The 23,289-nt window shown below is 44.2% G+C and overlaps 1 protein-coding gene and 1 pseudogene across 2 annotated transcripts; one reads left to right on the top strand and one right to left on the bottom strand.

The window, feature by feature from the left end:
* Positions 1-852: 852 nt before the first annotated feature.
* On the bottom strand, positions 853-5,786 carry LOC116900810 (annotated as a pseudogene).
* Positions 5,529-17,576, top strand: Rbm43 (RNA binding motif protein 43). 2 transcript variants are annotated; one of them, XM_032903277.1, is made up of 5 exons: positions 5,529-5,692; positions 8,243-8,360; positions 10,856-11,045; positions 14,037-14,116; positions 14,914-17,576. In XM_032903277.1, exons 2-5 carry the CDS (start codon positions 8,358-8,360, stop codon positions 15,670-15,672), a joined length of 1,032 nt encoding a protein of 343 aa, XP_032759168.1. In that variant the 5' UTR covers positions 5,529-5,692; positions 8,243-8,357; the 3' UTR covers positions 15,673-17,576. The 2 variants fall into 2 exon arrangements, with proteins under 2 accessions (XP_032759168.1, XP_032759167.1); XM_032903276.1 differs by lacking the exon at positions 5,529-5,692 and adding an exon at positions 5,699-5,800.
* The last annotated feature ends 5,713 nt before the right edge of the window (positions 17,577-23,289 follow it).

The following is a 23,289-nucleotide window of genomic DNA, read 5'->3' as shown; positions in this document are numbered from 1 at the left end:
TGGTAGCTTTGCCTTTCTTCTGTTTTGTTCCACTGGACTCACAGTAGAGTAGACAATGCTACACATTGGCGATGGGAGAGCCTTTTTATTTTTATCCACTCTACCAATTAAATGCTTATCTTTCCTGGAAACACTCCCTCGCATATCCAGAAAGGGTGATTTACCAGTTTCTTGCTCATCCTTTAGCCCAGGGTAACAAGTCAACATTCCATCACTGTAGTAGTCAGCTTTCTGTCAGGGAGAAAGCGTACCTGAGAGAATGACCTTTAAATGGGGATAGAGTGCTTTTAGTTCAGCTTCAGAGACGTCATTCTATGCCCCCTTTGCTTTGTTGCTTTGGGCCTGTGGCATGGAGGTGTACATAGGGCCGAGAGTGAAGTAGAGTAAAGCTGCTATATTCCTGGTGGCCAGGAAGCAAAGGCAGGGGAAGAGGCCAGGGTCCCAGTGTCCCTTAAAGGGCATGCCCTCATCAACCTACCTCTGATGAGGCCTCACTTCCCAACAGCACCTCAGATCAAACCTTCACCATGTCGTGGCCTTTGGGGGCCTTTTGGATCCAAACCATCAGAGCCATGTAAATGGGAGTTGATTTCTGGCTGGACTTATCTTTATGTCATTCCCGTCTTAGTTCAGTCACTGTAAGTTTGAGGTAATATTTAAAAATTGAGATGTGTGAACTGTCCAGATCTGTTCTTTCTAGAGACTGTTTTGACTATTTTGAAATGCCCTGAGGGTCCATAAAACTTTCATATAAAAAAGGAAATTTTTTCATCATCCAGCAGAGAATGCAAAATCGAAGCACTTACTAATGTAAGGAGACTATAAAACCTTCGCCTACAGAAGTAAAGTTGTTCACTCATGTTGGTCTTCATCTCAGCCGATTTTCTTCTTGGAGGCTTGTACCCCTGAGATGGTTTAGTCATGATGGTTGACCTGATCCACTCTAAGAACAACAACTGCAATATTAGTAGCCAACTTAATTGCCCAATATTCTTCCAAGTCGGTATCTAGAATACCGCATCCAACATGGCTTGTACAGCAGAATTTCTGCCTTAAGATCTAACCCAACAGTTTTATTTCCTTCTTGGTTCACTACACATATTTTAGAGATTACATCATTGGCCTTAACTCTAGAATTTTCTAACAGTGCCCATGAAATAGCTTCAAATGCTACAACAAGCTTCTTTCTAGTATACTGTTCAAGTCCAGCCCTTGGCTCTCCATATGGTGTGATGTGTTTGGCTAGTTCAGTTTCTGATCTTTCACCCCACCAAGCAAGATGTTTATCCCCTGTGAGAACTTCAATGCATCAACACCATCATCTCTTGCTCTTCCTATATCAACCATCAGATCAACTATAGAACCTCAACACAGTATAGTAGAAATGGTACCGTCTTCTTTTTCATGATTGAAAACAACCACCCATGCATCTCTAACTTAATAGAGGCAAATGCTGTTACCTCCATACCTTGAAGAAATGCTCTATTTCTTCAAGAGTAAGAGGAATCAATCTGGGGAGAGCTGTAGCTCTAACTCTTTTATTGTCTCTTGAGATCCCATTTTGAGTCCAGCCTTACCAACATGGTATTGCCTTTGTTTGCATAATGAAGAGCCATGTTTGTCAGTTTGTCACCTGTTTTAATGTCGTCTTCATCACTTCCAACAGTAGCTTTGCTTTGTGTACCCATGAGATTTTCTTCTCCTTTAATGAAATCCAGCAACTCTTCAGCAGTCTTTCTCGGCACCGTTCCCTCATCTCTGTTTTGCCTTCAAAAGGATAAGAGTACTTTCAGTTTCTTTCTTAAAAACCAATCCATGGGTTACCAGATCCCAGAAGTTTACAACTCTGATGTTTTTATCATTGAAATTATGAATCAGGAAAAATAGTCACTGAGTAGTAAGTGTGACCAAAAATGTGTTGTTCGTAGTGTGCACTCGTTTCTGGGGTAAGAGGTAGGGACGATACTTCATCATCATCCTGAGAGATTTACAGGACCTCATCGTGTGATCAGAAGGGTGCTCATAGGCTTTTGTCGTGTGCCATTTCGTAACTTATCATCTCTGAAACTGAGCAGCTAGCCCTGAGAAGGTATTCAGCTTGTTCCAGAGGACTTCAGCAAACACCAGAACGGAATTTCTGCCATCTCCAACTTCTTGCTCTTGAGGATGAGAGACCATGGTGTCATTTGTGCATCAGGATGCTATACTTCCAGATCTTCAAAATGGGTTCTGTATCATTTATCACAAACCACTCTCCAGGTGACTTAAAAATGTTTAATTCATTCCACTTGGTCCCTATGCTGTATGAAAGTTTGGGAAGATTCCTTGCAAGCTTGTGTTTTTATATAGAAGAGGTTTCCAGCCTCTTCTAAGGCTCAAAATGTTTTGTTTTGTCCTGGAGCATCTGGGAAAAGACCGGAGGCTTGGGGGCTTGAAGTGATGTGATCAGCCTGCAAGAAGCTTTGGAAATCTGGAGGAACTAAAGAGCAGGCAAGCTCAGCTACTTCCTTTCTTCTCTCTCCTCCTCGTCCTCCCCCTCCTCCTCCTCCTCCTCCCCCTCCTCCTCCTCCTCCCCTTCCCCCCCCCTCTTCCTCCTCTCCCCCCTCCTCCTCCCCCCCTCCTCCCCCTCCTCCCCCTCCTCTCCTCCTCCTCCTCCTCCTCCATCTTTCTTTCTTTTCCTGTGAGACTGGGTCTTTCTATGTAGCCCAGGCTGTCCTTAAACTCATCATTGAGCTCAGCAGCCTCATGAATGCTGGGATCTGGTGGTGTTACCACACCAGTTAAAATTGTTTTTTCAATTTCTATATATAGTGCTTTAGAGATTTGGGAAGAACAACATTGAGTCTGTAGGTGCGTGTGTGTGTGTGTGTGTGTGTGTGTGTGTGTGTGTGTGTGTGTGTCCAAGCACACTGTATAGCACATATGGAATCTGAGGACAATTTGTGGACTCTCTTTGGGGGCCCCATGGATCAAATTCAGGTTGTTAGGCTGGACAGCAAGCAGGTTTACCCACTGAGACATCTTACTGGCCCTATACATGCGCCTGCACACACACACACACACACACACACACACACACACACACACACACACACACACACGGGATTTTAAAATTGATTAAACGACCTTTGGCACGCACGGATCCTGCACGCACACACACACACACACACACACACACACACGAAGGGAGAGAATATGTCTAAAATTGATTAAAGAGTTGGTGATTGAAATTTTCCCTTTGCTTTGTCCCTACCCCTTTCTATGCTGCGTCCTGGGGACTGTGTGTCAAGATCAAATTGAGTATCTCCTTCCCAGACACCAGCTATCAGAAATGCACCCTTTCTCCATTAACCTGATTATGTATTTGATCACAGCAAAAGGAGAGGAAGCGAAGACACCACGCTGTATCAAGAACATAAACGTGGAGTGTAAACAAGATGTAAACAAGGGTTTGCAGCAGGGAGTCAGGTGGATAGCGCTTGCCTATCATGCACGGACACTGGCTTCAATCCAAAGCATAGGGGGAAAAGTTCTTTCTGTTTGCTCTCCTTACATTTTAGATGTTTATTAGACATTCAGATTGGCATAGTGGTGGTGGGGAGGTGTCAGCATGGTGGCATAAGCTTGAAATCCTAGCACTTTGAAGGCTGAGGCAGGAGGATCTGGAAATAAACTATAAATTGGGCAACAATATAATTACACGGAGTTCTATCTCATTCTGTCCTAAAATCTTCATAGCCTTGAAGTACCATCAAGCACGTAAGTAGGTTCTTTCATTGATAAGCAGTGTAAGCTCCTTACTACAAGCAGCATATATTCATTTCTGTATAGCCCCTTAGACTCACTCATGCACTACCATTGGAGGGGAACTTCTAAGAGTAGAACTGTAAGTTTGAGGCTGTCTGCACATTTACGCCTTTGCACGTCATTGTGTTTTGATAATACTAGAACAGGAAGACCTTTACCTTAGCCATGGTAAAGGTAAAAGCTACCAGACATACTGGAAAAAAAAAAAAAGAGCAAAAGAACAGCCTACTAATTTTATTAATAGCTTATCAGCATTGAATGTGAACCAGAAGCCATCAGACAGAAACAGCCAAAGGCCCAAAGAAAACAAGTTTTTCTGCTCAAGGTAGATAAATAATGGACAGCTTTGGGAAGGAAGTTCTGCTTTCATGTTCTGGTTGGCTCTTTATTGCTGGGATAAACACCATGACCAAAAGCAACGTGAGAAGGTCTATTTTGGTTTAAAGCAACCTGAAGGAACCTGAAGCAGGAACCCGGCAGGCCTGCTGCTGACCACTTCCTGTCTGCTTGCTTTCTGTTACATTTCATATAGAGCGGGGGGTGTGGGGGTGTTGGGGGGTGGGGGTGTGTGTACCTGCCTAAGGATGGTGCCGCCCACAGTCGGCTCAGCTCTTCTGTATTAATTAGCAATCAAGAAAATACCACACCGCAATAGTGGTAGCACACTCCTTTAATTCTAGCCGAGGCAGCAGATCTCTATGGGTTTGAGGTCAACCTGGTTTATAGAACAGGTTCCAGGACAGCCAGGGCTACACAGAGAAACCAACAAAACAAAACAAAAACAAACAAACAAACAAACAAACAAAAAAACCAAACAAACCTAAAACGAAAAAACCCAAAACAAAAATCAAAACAAAAAACCCCCAAGCCCACCACCACCACCACCACCACCACAACAACAAAACAAACATAAAACAGAAAATGCCACAGACATGCCTACAGTATAGAGGTAGTTCCTCAACAGAAGGTCTTCTTCCCAAATGTATCAAGTTGACAGTCAAGATTAGCCACCCCAGCCTGTCTGGATTCTTCTTTGCTCTGTGCAGCATTCCTTCCTGAAGGAATGAGTCTTCCCTCGGAGAGAGGGGAGTAGGTTTCATAGCCTATTTGGGACGAGAAGTGTATATTTTGTATGACCCACTTTGGGGAAGAGGAATCCTGATTTCTGTGACTGGTTTAGGGTCAGCAAAGGTGCAGGAGAGAGTCAGGAATGGGTCAGAGGGATTTGGCTTCAAGTATAGGGCATGCTAAAGGGCGAATGTGGGGGGTTGGGGATTTAGCTCAGTGGTAGAGCGCTTGCCTAGAAAGGCCCTGTTCAGTCCCCAGGGGAAAAAAAAAAAAAAAAGCTGTGTTCTGAGTCCCGGAGAGATGTCCAAACCTTAAAAAGGGTTGTACTTAAACCGGCTTGTGCTAACATTGGGTAGCTGCTAATTTGGGCAAACTGGTTGAAAATTGGTATCTCATGATTTCACTTTCCACTTCTTTACATGGGAGTTCATGCTCTCTGCCTTTGCCTTCATATTTCTTTTGATTTCATTGGGCTAGATTTATCCAGCACCGCCCGGCCATATGGTTGAGTTCGGAGGGCAGGATCATAGGGTCATCCTGCCCTGGGCTCTGGGCTCTGCAGCCTGGGCAGACCCCGCGGGTGGGAAGGAGGTGTAGGACGTCCGGCTTGAGAGAGCGCTGTTGAGACTGAGTGAAGCCCAGATGCCCCCAGGACGTCTTGCGCAGGAAACGCAAAGGCGCGGAGAGACTAACCTAGCGGGGCGCCGCCCTTTCAAGCTGTGTCTCCAGGGCGACAGGAACTAGAAAACGAAAGTGGAACCTACTCGCTGCCAGCTTTTAGGCCTTCCCGCTGCCTGAGCATCTCCTCCCTGCCCAGGCAAGTAGCTTTTCCCCTGGTTTGCAGTGCAGGGAGGCGCGCCGAGGGTCCCAAAGCATGTGTTCCGCGCGGTCGCGCGCCCCGAAGTGGCCATCGCGGGAGCGGCAGGTCTGGCTCCCACGGGTGGGGACACGGGGGCCTTTCTAACCCCACTGATGAATAGGCAGGGACTCGCGGGTTTCGTCCGGAAGGTGGTTTGGGCGGGACTGCGGTGGTTTAGGAGTAGGGGCGAGGACAGTGACCCAGAAATGGAGGCCCTAGCTAACTACTGGAAGGAGCTAGTTAGAAGAGTCTGAGCTGAGGGCATTGGCTTGCTGCCCCTTTCTCTTGGTGCTAGGCCTTTGCTCAGGGACCCGGGTTTTGTCTAAAGACCTAGGTGATTATGTTTTGGAGCAGTTACTGTGCGTGCGTGAGTTTCTGTATATGTTTCACCTGATGAGTGTGTGTGTGTGTGTGTGTGTGTGTGTGTGTGTGTGTGTGTGTGTGTGTGTGTGTTTTACTTGGTGAGCGTCAACGTCTAGTCCTTGAAAATAAACAAGTGTTTGAGAAAGTAAATAGAAACCAAAACAGCAAATGAAATGTTTCTTCTTAGTGCCACATTTAAGAAGTTTTACTTTACACCATTGTCTGTCTCCCTCTCCTCTTCTCTCTCTCTCTCTCTCTCTCTCTCTCTCTCTCTCTCTCTCTCTCCCTCCTCTCTCCTCTCCCTCCTCCCTCCTTCCTTCCTCTTCCCCCCACACCTACCTCCCCCTTTTTTTCTTTCCTTTCTTTCTTTCTTTCTTTCTTTTCTTTCCTTTCTTTCTTTCTTTCTTTCTTTCTTTCTTTTTCTTTCTTTTTCATTATAAAGGCCAGAGCCCCTTAAAGCGGAGCATGGGAACTGTAAAATGCCACCATACCTCTGCTGAAATCCCCTTGTTTCACAGTATTTGAGTGGATTTTTTTTTCCCAGGACACCCACTTTTCTTCTTTACTGTGCACAGAGGAGACTGGTAATTCTCTGCTCACAATGGGTCTCAGAAGACCTGCAGCCATATGTCCTCAGACATGAGTGAGTTAAGGAAGAAGACGCAGGGCACTGAAGAGATCACAGAAGGAAGTGAGGTCTTGCAAAACAAGCTCCACAGGGAGCTTCTTTGATTCTAAAGATAAAGTGCGCCACGCCACGTAGACACTTGAATTAAGAAACACAATAGTGCTGATGAGGTGTGGAGCTTTCCTGAGCTCAGATGGATTTTTGTCTTTGCTATTGATGAGCAGCTGGAAGGGCGGTGCCACCATTTACCGAGGAGGCTGGTGTGGGCTGTCAGGACACTGAGCTGCAGGGATAAAAGTCAGGGAGTCACTCAGCCTGGAGATCTGAAAAGTCAATTGTAAGGGACTTTTCAGTTGTAAGGGACTTTGCAATAAGTGTCTGGGGACTAGACTGAGGAACACTTGGGTCTGCGTATTTCCATCTTTATACTATACCATCTGGAAGACAGACCGTTTACTGCCATGAAAGTGTCCTCTTTGTCATATACCTGCCATATATTTTATCTTTGTCTTGTATTCTATCAATATGAAACATATGCATTCCGCCACCTCCCTGCCCCAAACGACACCCTCCTCCTCCTCCCTTCTCCTCCCCTTCCTCCTCCTCCCTTTGGATTGGTTGTCCAAGAGAGTGTTTCTCTGTGTAGCCCTGGCTGTCCCGGAACTTCCTTTATAGACCACCATGGCCTCACACTCACAGAGACCCACCTTGCCCCTCTCCCAGTGCTGGGATCTAAGGTGTGCACCGCCACCGCCCAGTCTGAAAATGTCTTTTACTTGCTATTTGGTTGTATGGAGCCTTCAAGGCCTCTCGCTCACGGAGCCTCTCTTGTACTGTATCCAGAATTAATCTGGCTTCTTAATCCTGGATGGCATTTACTGTAGTTTTATAGTAAATATTGTGGGTGAGATGTGTTTTAAATGAGATATTCTGTTTCCTTCCGTAGAGCAATAGAGAGCCCTCTTTTCTGCAAACCAAGCTCCTTTGAAATGGCTTAACTGTACTTATCCACGAGCTAGAAGTCCCTCGAAATATGAATTATAAAGCCCATCAAATGCTTCATGGCAGAAAGAGGACACAGCCATTTTTATTCATTAAGTTTATTTTATCATATTTTATGTGTGTGTTTTGCCTGCGTGTATGAATGTATACCACATGCCTGCCTGGTGTCTCAAAGTCCAGAGGAGGGTACCAGATCCCCTTGAATTGGAGTTACAGGCAGTAGTGAATCACCATGTTGGTGTTGGGAACCGAGCCCAGGTCCTCTGTAAAAGTAGCAAGTACTCTTAACTGCTGAGCCATTTTCTAGCCCCCTACAGTACATGTTTTGAAGAGAACAGAATTTCATAGCGACCATTTTCTTTCTGCTCGCCACTTGTAGTGTAGTGCCCAATGTATTGTCAGATGTGGAAGGTAAGTTTGATGAATACGTTTTTTTATTAATGTCTTAAGTTATAGGATGCATGTGGTGAGAGTGTCATACGTACATTGTAAACTTAAAAGCACAATTTCCTTAGGTAGGACCTGCGTGCCATCTCATCTTGACTCAGCTACTGGTTGAAAGGACAGCGATTCTGAGACCTGCATCTTCTGGGCCATCACCACCACTGCCTTAGTTTTCTGAATTCCACGATGGTAAGTGAGGAGGAGCGACCGCTTTCTTCCATTTTCAACACTGGGAGCTGTAATCTCACTTAAATTTTTTCTTCAGGCTGTTTTTGTACCTTCTATAACGTACTTTGTAGTTGTACCTGTATAGAATATTACATGATTTCTGTAATGTAACCTCATCATTTCCCCCTTTAATTTCTGTCAATGCAGCCTTTATTGCTATGTTGAAAGCATTGGATAGCTTCACTTTCTTTTGTATCCATTTTTTGAGTTTTTGGAATTGCGAAGACTTGGCACATTTAGTGGAAAAGTTAAAACTCAACAGTGGCGCATCCTGAGGAGCAAATACGGTTCCAGCAGGGTCTAACTGCTTGCTAAAGATGCTTTCCTCTTCTGGTCTCATGTCATGTGTTTTCTTAACCACATAAAGGGCAACGTTTCTAGTGATGCTCAAAGGATCTTTTCCATTTTCGCTTTCCCCTTCTACTTAAGATTTAGTTCGCTCGTGATCTTTAGGCCAGGCTCCCTTCAGATGCCAGAAAAGAGGCCGCAGTGCTCATGTGTGCCCGGGCTAGCTAGAGTCTCCAGAGGGTTAATTTAGGTATCTTCCTCAGCTTTCACTGAGGTCTGTTCCAGTGTCTGCCACTATGGGGCTTGTGTGCTCAAGCCTGTGTGTATGTGGGGCTAGACTGTGCTTGGAACAAGCTGGGGCGAGTTTGTTACTGGTAGCCGTTCATGACTTGTGCGTGTTTCTTTCCTTCACACCTGAGGGTCTGTGGTGCAGACTGTCACCTTTACTCCACAACCCCCTTTTCTTACTCTCTGTTTGTTTCTTCTGTCTCGTCCTTACATACACCTGCACATTATTTTTGTCTCCCTGAAAACGGTTGAAGTCTGTCCCAGTGAGCTGATTTTATTCTTTTGCTTTCATTTTTAAGGCCGTCAGGGTGAACAGAACACTGTGTGTACATACGCCATTCCTTTGCTGTCCTGCTGGGGAGCTAGAAGTAGGCTTCTCCCCCAGACAGACCTTACTTGAAATATAGTCCTTGCCTTGAGAGTCCAAAGCTCCTTTGCAGTTGGTTAACCATCAGTAGCTCAGGAGGCGTGGTCCTTCCCAGCTAGTTAAATGGATTATGTCTGAACTTTGCTGCAACTGGTCCTGGTGGATTGCACATATCTTGAGTGAGCAGATGGATTCTCTTTCCTAACTTGAGGTGGGAGACAAATGAAGATGCTAAGCAGACGTGGATTTAGAAGGCGGATCTAAATGAAGGAGCTTTGCTGGGCACTCCACACGGCACCAGCTTCTGTGTGAGCATGTCCCTCTGTGACTCACTGTCACCTCAGATCCCTGGTGGAAAGTGCGGTGTGGTCTACGCAGCCAGCACCTTGCTGCAAAGACTTCCCATTGATGCTGACCATAAGAGGGATGCCCTGCTCACTGGCTTACATACTTGGGTCTCAGTAATCCAGGAAATGCATAGCATCTTTCAAACGTTGTCTTCTTTGTAGTTATTTTAATAAACCAGGACTTTATACACAAGACTCAAGCCCTCTATCACTGAGCTGTATACAAAGCCTCTTTTTTTTTATTTATTTATTTTTATTATTATTAACTTGAGTATTTCTTATATACATTTCGAGTGTTATTCCTTTTCCCGGTTTCCGGCAAACATCCCCCTCCCCCTCCCCTTCCTTATGGGTGTTCCCCTCCCCACCCTCCCCCCATTGCCGAGCTCCCACCAACAGTCTAGTTCACTGGGGGTTCAGTCTTAGCAGGACCCAGGGCTTCCCCTTCCACTGGTGCTCTTACTAGGATATTCATTGCTACCTGTGAGGTCAGAGTCCAGGGTCAGTCCATGTATAGTCTATACAAAGCCTCTTTAAAGTGTTAGAAAACGAATGGTACATCTCCCTGATGACTTTAATCCCAGCACTGGGGAGATGGAAGCAGGGGGATCTCTGAGATTGCAGTCATCCAGGTCTAAATAGCAAGTTCAAGGCCAGCTAAGGCTGCATAGAAAGATGTCATCTCAAAAAACAAAAAAAAAATTTTTTTTTTTGGAGATTTTATTTCCTTTATTGAGAAACTTAAGTCTTGGGTACATCAAAACCAATTTCTGGGAGAGGGGAAAAAAACAGAACTCATAATAGAAAAAAAAGTTACCATCATCTGGGCCACAACAGAACCCAGAGAATATATTCTTATAATTGAAAAATTCTAGGTGCTTCAAAAAATATTTCTTTATTTCTTTTTCATTTTTTTTTCCCCACGACACTCTTCTTTTGGGTCTTCCTAAAATCAAATATTTAATACTGTTTTCTACCTATTGGAAAAAATAAAGGGATCACTGTGCACAGAACTCTCAAATTTGACTAACGTCTATGTTGATAAGTGGAATGAGGCAGACAAACTCCCACTGATCAACTTTGTGGAAGGATGCGTTGTATCCCACTGATGTGATTGCACCTTTCGTAGGCTCATATTTAAACAGTAGCCAACTGTTTTCCTGCAGGCATCAGCGTTGACGGTCAAAGATCCCACAGTTTCTGAGAGAACAGTTGTAGTTTCTGGGCTTCCAGTCGGCCTCTCAAAACACCAGTTAGTGAAGCGCTACTTCCGGGATGAGGGCGGACATGTGGAAAAGGTGATATATCCATCAAGATCCAAAGGAGTTGCGTATATCATCTTCAAGGAAAAGAAAGGTATTTCTTAATCAAGCACATCTGAGAAGTGCTTTCTCAGTGAAATTAAAATTTCATATTGATAAGATCGTCGATGGGATTGGCAGCGTTTCAAGTAGAATTAAAAATTACTCTATTCTGAAAACCGGCCAGTTTTACGTTTGCAAAAATATATGAAAATAGCTCATGAAAATGTCAGTGAGTGAAAAAAACTTGAAGACTTTAAAAAATATTTTGCTTCTTGGGAGGCAGATATAGAACATGTGTAAAATAAAGTTAAATTACATATAATCTCCTAGATAGGACAATTACTCTGGGAGTTTCAGGTGGCAACAACAATATAATCACACTCTGTGCTTCTAATCCTTCAAACTATCAAGTGGAAAAATCTTCTCCTCCCCCTCTCCTTTCCCCTTCCCCTCCTCCTCCTCTTCTTGTTCTTTTTAAAACGATTTACTTATTTATTATATATATACATATATATATACACATATATACACATATATACACACACACACACACACATATATATATATATATATGAATGAGTACACTGTAGCTGTCTTCAGACACAGGGCATTGGATCCCATTACGGATGGTTGTGAGCCACCATGTGGTTGCTGGGATTTGAACTCAGGACCTCTAGAGGAGCAGTCAGTGCTCTTAACCACTGAGCCATCTCTCCAGCACATCAAGTGAAAATTCTAATAAAGAATTTGCTTTGCCACTGGTAACATTGAACTATGGCCTGCACCTGAAATAGGACCGAGCCATTCTGCCTCCCACCTCAGGTTGAAACAGCCAGCTGGTTGGCCGCAGATTGCCTTTGCTACGCCAGCCTGGAGGAGGGATAGTTCTTTTTTAGGCTTAGATACTAGAGGAATAGGTGCCAGAGAACATTCTCCATGCTCTACCCCATCAGGAGTGAAAGTTCCATGCAGGTGTATTAGCACACACACACACACACACACACACACACACACACACACACACACACACACAGCACACACACACACAAAGGCTCTGTTTGAGGGGTGTTCAGGTATGTGGTTGTGGCGAGGGCTTGGCATATCTTTAAATATTTGGCAGTAGTGGTGCAAGATGATATTTTATATAGCGAATATTGAAAATACTATTCTGGATGATGTTGAGAACACAACCATGCATGGAATACGCAGTCTTTTTGGTTTTCATGTACATCAGTGAGGGTGGGTGTTGATTAGGGCAACGGATGTACATATGTTTGTGCTTTATTTATAGCTATACATTTATGTTTACATCTGTTTCTATGTTAACATATAAATGTTATGAAAAAGTGTGAAGAATAGTAAAGAGATAAAAGTGATTGGGTGGTATCGTTTTAGGTAGACTGGGTTGGGAAATTTCTTTTGCTCTTGAAAAAAGTTCTCTCTGTTATTTTTATTTTGTGGTGCGTGTATGTGTATGTGTGTGTGCATGAGTGTCTGAATGTCATGTGTCTAGAGGTGCTTGAGAAGCCCAGAAGAGGGCGTTGGATCCCTGAAGCTGGGTTACACACAGGAGATTGTGAGTCACCGGATGTGGGTGCAGAGAATGAGACTGAGGTCCTCTAGGAGAGCAGCAAGTGTTCTTTCCTGGTACATCATCTCTCCAGCCCTCTTTCTCATTTATTTTTTGAGATGGAATTTTATCATGTTGCCCAAGATGCCCAGGCTGGCCTTGAACTAAGGGCCTTCGGCTTTAGTTTCCTGACAGTTGGGATTACCAATTTACACTACCAGATCTGGTTGGAAATCAATGGGTCAGTGTCGCTCTCTCTCTCTCTCTCTCTCTCTCTCTCTCTCTCTCTCTCTCTCTCTCTCTCTCTCTGTGTGTGTGTGTGTGTTGGGGATACATCCAAGGTTTCATGTACACTAGCCATATTGGGGATAACATACCCAATACCCAAGGTTTTATCTATGCAAAACATGTGCTGTACCAACTAGGTGTGTTCCCAGATCTGAAATACTCTGTTTCTGTAACAGTTGAGCAGAGACCAGAATGAAGCAAAAGGGGGTGGGGTTAGGGGATAGAGAGGGATTCATAAGGATAAAGGGGAAGAACATTCTAGGATAAATGGACTGGTAAAAATTGTTGTGGTGGGGAGTGCAGTGAGGAGGGATGGGGAGAAGTATGTTGAGTGTTTGCAGAAATAGGAAGGCAGGGATGCGTGTGAGCAAAGTAATAGGTATGAGGACCTTGAGAGCCGGGACCCCTGTGTGCTGAGCAGCCTGTGGTCCCGGAGACATTTCTGGGTTGTTTGTGGTGAGGTGGGAGCTGTTGGAGGTTCTGAGTAAGGGACTGAGGAGTGGAGTTGCTGTTCTGAAACAATGTTGCAGTGTGGAGAATACGATTTATCAGTGGCTGCGGCTGTAGAGAGGCTGGAGCAGAGCCCGTGAGTACTTAGGACGCCTCAGTTTTGGAGACCTGGAAGACGGTATTTGAAGATGCTCAGGGGAACGCTGACCAAGAAGTGAGCTTTCCTCGATGTGACACCTGTTAGGACAATGAAGTAGGAGCAGAAGTTTGGAAGTGATCACGTAGAGATGTCCAAAGCCATAGAGGTTGAGATTAGCCATGGGTGGTTATAGTGAGCAGAGAGGCCCCAGGTCTGGATTTGTCAGTGTCGAGAGAAGGGCAGGGATGGAAATTAGCAGAGAGTTAGACAAAAAACTTCAGCTGTGTGGAGTTTCCGGAAGGCGGTAATCCTCTGATGGGTGGCATGGAGCATTGACATTAGGCTCTTGCTTTTTACTCGTGTATGGATTTGTGTGTGTTTAAAAATAGAATTAGTATCTTATTAACACCTTTATGGTGAATGTTAGTGTGGTAAAGCTCGAAGGAAAGGCTATTTGGATGTCAGGTGTAGGAAAAAAATGTAAAAAAAAACTTACTTTGCAAACAATAGAACTGAAGGTCTCCATTTGTTAATTAAGGTACTTGTTGGTGTGTGTTGTCATGGCATAAACACTGTTGATGCTAATGTTTCCATAGTTGCACAGACCGTCATCAGACAAAAGAAACACCCTCTAGGCTCAGAGCCTCTGCTCACAGTCTCTCACTTCAGTGAAAAGGTGAGCGTGGGCCCTGGGCTGTATTTTGAGGATTGGACCCCTTTTGTTTTGGGAAGTCTTTTATATATAAGGATACACAAAGGGCTCTAGTCCCATGGCTTCTTAGGAAAGAGAAGTAACTTCTCAGTTCTCAAAGGCAAAAGCTGCCTCTAGAAATTTTTTTTTTTTTTTGTTTTGTTTTTTCCCCTCGGAGCTGGGGACCGAACCCAGGGCCTTGCGCTTCCTAGGCAAGCGCTCTACCACTGAGCTAAATCCCCAACCCTAGAAATGTTTTTATATTTCAATATTATGTGTGTCCTGTGATGCCTTTAAAGTGACTATGAGCTTTTTTGCTGTCCTGGATGATAGCAGGGATGAAAGTTTTATACTAGGGAATAACAATTAAGATGAATATTTAAAAAGGAACTTTGAAGGAACGAGGAAAGTGGGTAGAAGAATGAAAGTTAAAATCCAGGCTTCTGGTGTAGCCACTATTGAAATTTAAGTTGGAAGATGTAGGGCAGGACTGACTGCAGGGGGATATCTGGAGTCAGGCTTATACCAACAGTTTACATATCCATGGATTCTGAAAAGCACTTCGATTCAAAACAGAATTTTGTCTTAAAATATTGTTTGACTTCATTTCTGGGATGTGTGGTATGGGCTGTGAATCCATGTGGAGCAGTGTAGGCCCCTCTGGAGGGGGTGAGCTAGATCGAGAACTGATCTGAACCCCTGGGAAGAGTGGCAGGAGGCAATGTGTGCCACTTGCTCTGCGAGGCAGTGCTGTCTTGACTTTTTTCTCTTTCTCGTTGTAGGTCTTCAACTATGTGATGGCCATTCTTGATTTGTCTGTTTTTCGGCCTCAGATTGTGCTAGAAAGCCTAGTAGTAGACCTGAAAAAGAAAATCCCAACTTTAAATTTTAGCCCATTGGGACGCAGTGGGAAAATCTCTGTGCAAGGTTCATTTCTGGCCATCCTGAAGCTCAAACAGGCTTTGATATCAAAAGCTAATTCCGCTTTAGAAAACAACAGGAAATACGCTGGTGAGAGGAGAAACTGGACTGGACAGAATCTTAGACAGGTCCTGCAGAAAAACGAGAACTCTGCACCGACTCTGGGGACCTCTGTACCTGAGCCTGCCGGCAGCCCGGAAACACTTGTGCTTGATACAGATGTTTTTCTTTACCTGAAACACAAGTGTCAGTTTTATGAACCAACACTGAGCAAATACCACGTCCTGTGTCAGGAGAAGGTGGATGGTGACATCACTACCCTTTGTCTACAAGATGCCCGGGATGGGTCTTACCCTGGCAGCGTCAGACATGTGAAGGAGCTCATTGAGGAGTGGGCCCAGGAGTTCCACCTTGAGCTCAGAAAAGAGCTGCTGGTTTTGGAAGGAAGGAGAGAGAGCGAGAAAAGAAACATGAGGCAGGTTTTTGAACAACTGTGTTGCAGATATCCTAGAGTTTTGATGAATGTTCACAGAACACATATTGACCTTATAGGACCTCCTTCTGACACGTCCCTGTTTAAGACACAGCTCATGAAGTCTGCAGGGCAAAAGGTCACTTGAAGTCTCGGCCACAGTTATCATGGTCACTCCCCCCGCCCCTCCCCCACCCAGGGTGTAGGTGAAGATTTGGATATGAAGATATGGATATGAAACTACTTATCCAAAGTTATCCAGTAGATAGTGAATGGGACTGGCATTGAATAAAAAGTAATGTCTCAATCAAGCCTTGAAAAAAAGAACTCACTAAATGTTGACTGATTTCCCCTGCAAATCAAAATTATTAGGAGAAGAAGTCTTCCCCTGCATAGGTTTGCATGACTAGTGTGCTGTTGCTAAGCTCTCGGGGTTTGTATTCACCCCACATAGCATGAGAATGTTGGCCGAGCTCACTTGGGAAGTTGTGGTTCTGTCAGAATTGTGGGGGAATCTTGGGAGAAGTCTGTGTGAACGCTTTTGTGTATGCTTCTTGCTTTCCGATAGTATGGTGTCCAGATGAGCATTGTGAGTCGAAAACATTGTGAATCAGAAATGCCTTTAATCCAAGTAATTTGCAGAACATGCTAGATTTGCCAAACTGCCCACAGTGAGGAGATGACTACGTACCCCGGTTGCTTCGTTGACTGACAGATAGGCTCATCGATGCTCTGCACTGCTCGACAGCATCGGGTAGTGGATCAGCACTTGTCTGGAAGAGATTCAGTGTCCGAAGTACGATTTCTAGACTATTCCTTTTGCACCATAATAAAGGAAAATGTACAGAAAATTAAATTGTGAGCTGCATCGTTATTGCGTGAAGGATCATCTGCGTTCTGAGCATCCGCGATCTTCCTCCTCAAATGCTATTACTTTAGTTGGCACGGTAATAAAGACAAAGAGAAGCCACAGGGATTTGTTTCCAGGTCTGCGACTCCCTTGACTTTTAGCCTTAGAATAAGTCAATTTTACATAACAGAGCTCTGCAGAGCTCATCTTGGTTAATAAATAATAAAACCGTATCTGTTCCTCTTCAAGTAAACAAACATGCCCATGGTTGTTGTAACTGCGTAGGAATCTGTTGGGTCTTTATTCTTCTTTGCCATCTAAATCCCAAAACACTTTGTTTCCTTGGTATATTTCTGACACCAAAAAACACAGGCCACCAATCCAAAACTTGACAAATGGGACTACATCGGTCTGAACAACATGTGTGCCCCAGAGAATGTGATCAATCTGTTGAAAAGAATGCTTCCACTTGTTTGGGCTTCTGTAACAGGTTTTGAGAGGTGACTTAAACAATGGACATTTCTCAACAGTTTAAAGGCGGGGGAGGCAGATCAGGATGCAGTGTGATAAGGCTGGACTGTGATAAGGGCCGGATTCCTTTAAGAAAGCAATGTAGTCCCCTGTCTCTTAGAACACTAATTTCATCCTGAGGGGCTTCCTTCATAACTCAGTCATGCCCTCTCAGGGCCCCACCTCCAAATACCATCTGTGTTAGCTTCTCGTTGCTGTGACAGTATACCAGAGCAAACTCACAAGCAGGAAAGTTTGTGGCTCCCAATTTTAGTCCATGGCTGCTTGACCTCGTCTAGTGTGGTGAGAGTACCCCACCGTTACCATGTTTCCAGTCATTAGGGCAAAGGGGAAGGGAGGTATACCTCCCCCTGGGTGTTTTAGGATATAGTTAGCGTTGCACAGATCCAGCTGGGACTGAGATGCTCACTTAAAGCATAGCTGTCTGGGGCAGGTATGAAGTCACATAATTTATTATAAGCATCTTCCAAAGGGTTCTTACACACTTCTGCATGAGAGTGGGGAGGAACAGCTTGCTTCTGATGGGTAATTATGGGAAATACCCACCTTTCTGCCTTTTCCCGGAGAGCTGGGTTTTAGAGTGAAAGTCCCACGTACTCCTTCCTGTGTTCTGTAAATTGCCGAGCGCTTTACTCTTCACCTTGGAATAAAGCTTCCTTGCTACGTCGCTACGTCTTCGTGCACCTTTATTCACTGTCTCCTTGCTTAAGACGTGGTGATGGTTTTAGTGAGAACCTACCACAGCCTGAGTAGGAGCCTAACCTGTAAGATTGCTCAGATTGCCTAACCTGATGGGGGAGCATCTTCTGCAAGCCAAGATTTTAAAACAGAAAAGCACAGGAGGAGGAAGATTTCTCATCTTTGGCTCACCGGCCTTCTGTCTTGCTACTGGGGGCTAAGGGAACACTGTAGGAAAGGCGGTGGAGGGGAAGACAGTAAGATCCAGCCGTGGGCAAGGCTGGGGCAAAGCAGTGTGTTCCAGGCATGACAGCAGGATGGGTACAGTCAGGCACTCATGGTGGCCGTGCTTGCCTGCATGAACTCAAGCCACTCTGCATTCCAGGCCTGATGGGCAGGGGGCACATGAGCTCCCACTCCTGACGGAGGTGGTCAGTAGTTGATGGCTGCTAGAGGAGGGAGAATCAGTATCCTTCAGGGTGTGGTCCTTCAGGGAAGTTGGCCATGCTTCAGTGTATGGTCGTTCACCTGTGCACATGTGGGCAGCCTGATTGCATTCAGTGTGCTAGTTGAAGAACATGCATGAAGAACATTCATGAAGAACATGACGTTGAGTAGGGGGTACGGGGGGCATACATGAGACCTGGGAGGAGCGGGGAAAATAGAGAAATTGAATATGAATGGAATACATTGTATGAATCTTTAAATTTAAAATGTCCGTCTGTCTAACTATCTACTGTCTTAGTTAGGGTTTTATTACTGTGAAGAGACACCATAATTAAAGCAACTCTTATAAAAGGACAATATTTATTTGGGACTGGCTTACTGCTTCAGGGGTTTAGTCAATTATCATGGCAGGAGGTATGGCAGGGTGTTAACTAATTAACTATAATTTGAGATCTTGCTATATGGAGACCAGATTGGCCCAGAACTCATGATCTTGCCTCAACCTTCCTATTGATGGGATTTTAAAGTGTGTACCGCCAGAAACAGTTCTTTTCAATCTTGTCCAACTGGGACAAAGGCTAATGCCTTTGTTTGTCATTTTGTGGGTATCAGCAAATGGTTCATTATAGGTACGCCTTAGCGCATAGGGTTACTCATAAACATGGAGTCAGTGATAAATGAAGACAGATGTACCCAAAAGTTGAGGTCTCTGCTCATAAAGATGCCTGCACCCGGGGGGCCAGCTCCCTAGGTATTTTTGATTGATACTGTTGACTATACCCTGCTTTCTTTACTTGTAGAACCTACACATCAATGATGGCCACCAGACAGTTACCTTAATGAGAATGACAGGCCAATGGAGACGAACAAATGAACAATGAGAACAAACCCAGTGTCTTTGATAGGGTTTTACTGCTTCGAACAGACACCATGACCAGGGCAACTCTTACAAGGATAATATTTAATTGGGGCTGGCTTACAGGTTCAGAGGTTCAGTCCATTATCATCAAGGTGTGAGTATAACAGTGTCCAGCCAGGCATGGTACAAGAGGAACTGAGAGTTCTACATCTTCATCTGAAGGCTGCTACAAGACTGGCTTCTAGGGAGCTAGGATGAGGGTCTTAAAGCCCATGCCCACAGGGACACACTTCTTCCAACAAGGCCACACCTTCTAATAGTGCCACTCCCTGAGCCAAGCATATTCAAACCACTACACTCATACACCCAGGGTAACAAAGTTCTTTTCCAGCCTTAACCTCTTCCACTCAGGAATCTTTAACAGACTTTTAGTATCACGTAATTTTGTTCTACAAAGCCCTCTGTCATGATGACTTGCTTTGCTATGAGCTGAAGGTGATGGGAACCAAACAATTGTGTATGGACACATTTGAAACCATGAACCAAAACAAACATTTCTTCATCTAACTTGGTTTCGTTTGAGTATTTTGTTACAGGCATCAAAGACGGCTTATACAAGGAGCTGTGAGAGGCTGTCTCCGCTACGATTCTGCCAAGGGAGTTGGAGAGTAAAACTCAAACATCAAAGAGACCAGGTTCTAGAGAGCTTGACCCTCAAGGATGAGGAGAGGGTCAAGGGTCAAGCCATCACTTCCTTGTAGAGGAAAACCCTAAGGCAGCAGCATAATAGACAGTACATGCTTTCATTTATAGGCAAAGTATGGAAAGAAGTCTCTTCTACTTTTTATTTATTATTCTCTCATTCTGTCTCTCTGTCTTTCTCCTTCACCCCCACCACTCTCTCCCTCTCCCTTTCTCTGTCTCTCTACTTTCTCTCAGTCTCCATGTCTCTGTCTCTTTCTTTCTCTTTCTCTCATACACGCACGCACGCGCGGAGTGTGCATGTGTGAACTATAGTGTGCATGTGGAAGTCTGAGGACAAGTTTCAGGAGTCAGTTCTCTCCTTCTGCTGGATTCTGGGGAGCTAACTCTGGTCCTCTTAATCTTTCTGGTCCGGAAGTCTTAATGGTGTTCCCTGGATAGCTGAGTCTTCATGGCCCTGCTGGATGGAACAACATTATTGAGAAAAAACAAACAAACAAACAAACAAAAACCAAGGCATAGTCAACTGGGCTGACTGAATCCAAGAAGAAGATAGGAGCCACCATATCATGGGTTCCAGATAATTCTTTTTTATTAGGTATTCTGAGAAGCTTGGGAAGCAAGGAAGCATTTCTGTTTTCGCTAGGATTTTTTTCATATCTTCTTGTTCTCAGAGAGAAGTCTTTCAATTTCTTTCTTTCTTTCTTTCTTTCTTTCTTTCTTTCTTTCTTTCTTTTTTTTTTTTGTAGCTCAGACCCCCAGGAACTCAACCACACCATGCAGATTATGCTTCCTAGAGGAGAAGAGATTAAGATATGCAATAAAAGGTTCTCGAAAATAAATTCAAGAAAACATGGTTATGAATTGATCAATTCTGAAACTGACACAAGACTCATAGGATCCAACCCTGTGTCTTTCCTAGGGGCGATAGTTCAGTACTTGCTAATTCAGTGTTCTTGGAGACTTCGTAGGGCATAAATACCAACAATGAAGTTTGTAATGTCAGGGAGCCTGAGTCAGCAACCATTCTCGAGTAAGGGCCTGGTCAGGGCCAGATGCTGCTAGTTCTCAAAGGACCTCACAGAGCCTCTTGCTGTTCTCCAGTGGGCTCTGCACTCTCTTGACAAGGGAGCCATGTGCCCTGTCTTCACCGTTATCTGAGTAGGGGTGACAGAAGAAGATAAGGTAATCTTCGGCTCAACAGTGTCACCCGCTCTCACTCATTTCGGCCGACTGCTGCCAGCCTGCAGCCTCTGGTTTTTCTTTGGGGTCAGATACAGAGAACATGTCTCATTCTGGCTTTGGGATGATCTGGAGCAAGAATGTCCCTCCCCACCCCTTTTTTACTCTAATACATGATTAAAAAAAAAAATAAAGCAATCACACAATAGACTGTTTCTGAAGATCTGAGCTGAGGGAGGGTAATGTGAAGACTGAAACAGCCACCAGGGATGGATGGAAGCTTCGAGTGATTCTGCCTGGCAACCGTCAAGGCAAGTTCACACTGGGCTGGGGATTGAAGTGACACTGAACCGAAACTGTAGTGGATATACTGAATCACACCCTTTTTTAAAAAGGATTTATTTATCATGTGCACCCGGTTTTCTGCCTGCATAGAAGCCTATAACCTAGAAGAGGGCACTGAATCCCATTACAGACGGTTGTGAGCCACCACGTAGTTGCTTTGAATTGAACTTATGACCCCTGGAAGAGCAGACGATGCTCCTAACCTCTGAACCATCTCTCCAGCCCTAAAACGTAACCTTTGAGGATGAATTTAAAGGTGACAATGTTGTAAACCTGACTTTCTCTTCTGTATTTATTAAGCCTTGAAAAGTTGTTACCACTGGGCTCCTGTGTGTGTTCATCTGGTGTCCAGGAACGGAGCTGTGTTTATATTTTGCTGCTCTTCTTACTACATCGTCTCCTCCTCTTCCTTTCTTTTCCTTCTCTTCCTCCTCCCTTTTCCCCTCTCTTTTCCCTTCCTCCTGCTTCTTCTCCTCTTACAGGGTTTTGCTACGTACCTCAAGCTGGCCTGAAACTCAGGATTTTCTTGCCTTAGCCTTTCAAGTGTTGGGATTCTAGGTGTTCACCACAAGGCCACCTCAATTTTACCCAACCCCCCTCAAAATATGTATTTTAAAGTAGCTCATGGCATTGTGCTGGTTGGTAAATGTTAACTTGATACAAACCTGGAAAGAAGAGAATCTCAAGTCAGAGACTGTCTCCATCAGACTGGCTCAAGGGAATGTCAGTAGGCCATTTTCCAGATGAATGATTGATGAGGGAGGGCCTAACCCACTGAGGGGGCTGTCATCTCTGGGCAGGTGGCCCTGAGTTGTATAAAAACTCAGGTTGAGCAAGTCAAAGGCAGCAAGCTAGTGAGTGGCATTTCTTCTTGACCGCTGCTTAAGTTCCTACCCTGACTTCCTTCAATGACAGACAGTGGAAGTAGGAACCAAATAAACCCTTTCCTCTCTGAATTGGTTTTGGTCAATATTTATTGCAGTCACAAGAAGCAAATGAGAACAGTAGCAATTATTTAAAACACATGGATAGAAAAATATGCTTTAATGTAGTTGTAGCAGAAAATGCAAACTTTCCATATACTCAGGGATTTGGAATTACCCAAGGTACATCAGTGTTTCTTGGTTTGGTGTTCCTTTTATTTTCATATTAGTTTGACATTCTATATAATCAATTATTACTCAAAATATGTTAATTTCAACATCTCATTTAAAACACACCATTTCTAAGACAGTCTATACTTCTTTTGTCCTGTCTTCTGGTCATGTGGCTTGGTCTTAAGAATTTTTATAATGCATTCATTTGGCTTTCTTTAATATTGCCTCTCTACTCTGTTCTTTTGGTGTGCCATGACAAAAGCCAGGAACCGTTCATTTCCTTTTGAGTAGGCCTTCTTTACCCTTTCTGGACCAACCTGAATGTAGTTATGAATGCCGTCAAGAAGCGGCAGTTTGAAGCATGAGAAGTAAACACAGTGGAAGTACGAGGGAGCAGTGGCCAGACGCTCCAGCTCCAGCATAAACAATGATGATGTCACTCTGAGTGATGGGCTGTGACATCCTCCTTAGTAATCTGAGGGCTCGAATGAATGGGTAAACTGTTAGCTCTGAACTTGGATTTCAGTGTTATCTCTCAATATTAAAGAGACGCACTGCTAAGGAGTGTTCTGTAAGTAACTTAGCTGAAACGGCCTTGAGTGGGAACCAGTGACACCAGGGTTTGTTTATTTTTGTTTCAAAAATTGGGTTGAGACTCAGAGGCAGCTACAATCTGAAAAAAGCACTAGAGGGCGCCAGACCCCTTTGTGAAGAATTCTTTGTCCTGCAGAACACAGCCCCTTTACATCAGCCTGTCAACCTGCGAATTCAGGATCAGCCTGAGTCCGCAGGCGCGATTACACATGCATTAGAAATTTAACAATCACAGACTTTAGAGGAGAGTTACGACTGCACATTAAAATGGACTTGAGAGGCCTATTACCTAAGACAATCTATGGACCTTACTCGAGTCATGGTGCGAACATCGTTCTTAAAGTGATGTTTGTGAGACAACCAGGGAAATTTGATCACGAATAAAAGTTATATTGCAGAATTATTATTTGTTTTATTAGGTGTGGTAATGGTATCTTGGTGATGCTAAAAATTCCTTAACTATTAAATGTTTGCATGGAA

This window comes from Rattus rattus, chromosome 5 (genome assembly GCF_011064425.1).
Source record: "Rattus rattus isolate New Zealand chromosome 5, Rrattus_CSIRO_v1, whole genome shotgun sequence".
NCBI classification, from domain to species: Eukaryota; Metazoa; Chordata; class Mammalia; order Rodentia; family Muridae; genus Rattus; species Rattus rattus.
Note: the sequence above shows the minus strand (reverse complement) of the source record. Positions and strands in the feature narration are given on the sequence as shown.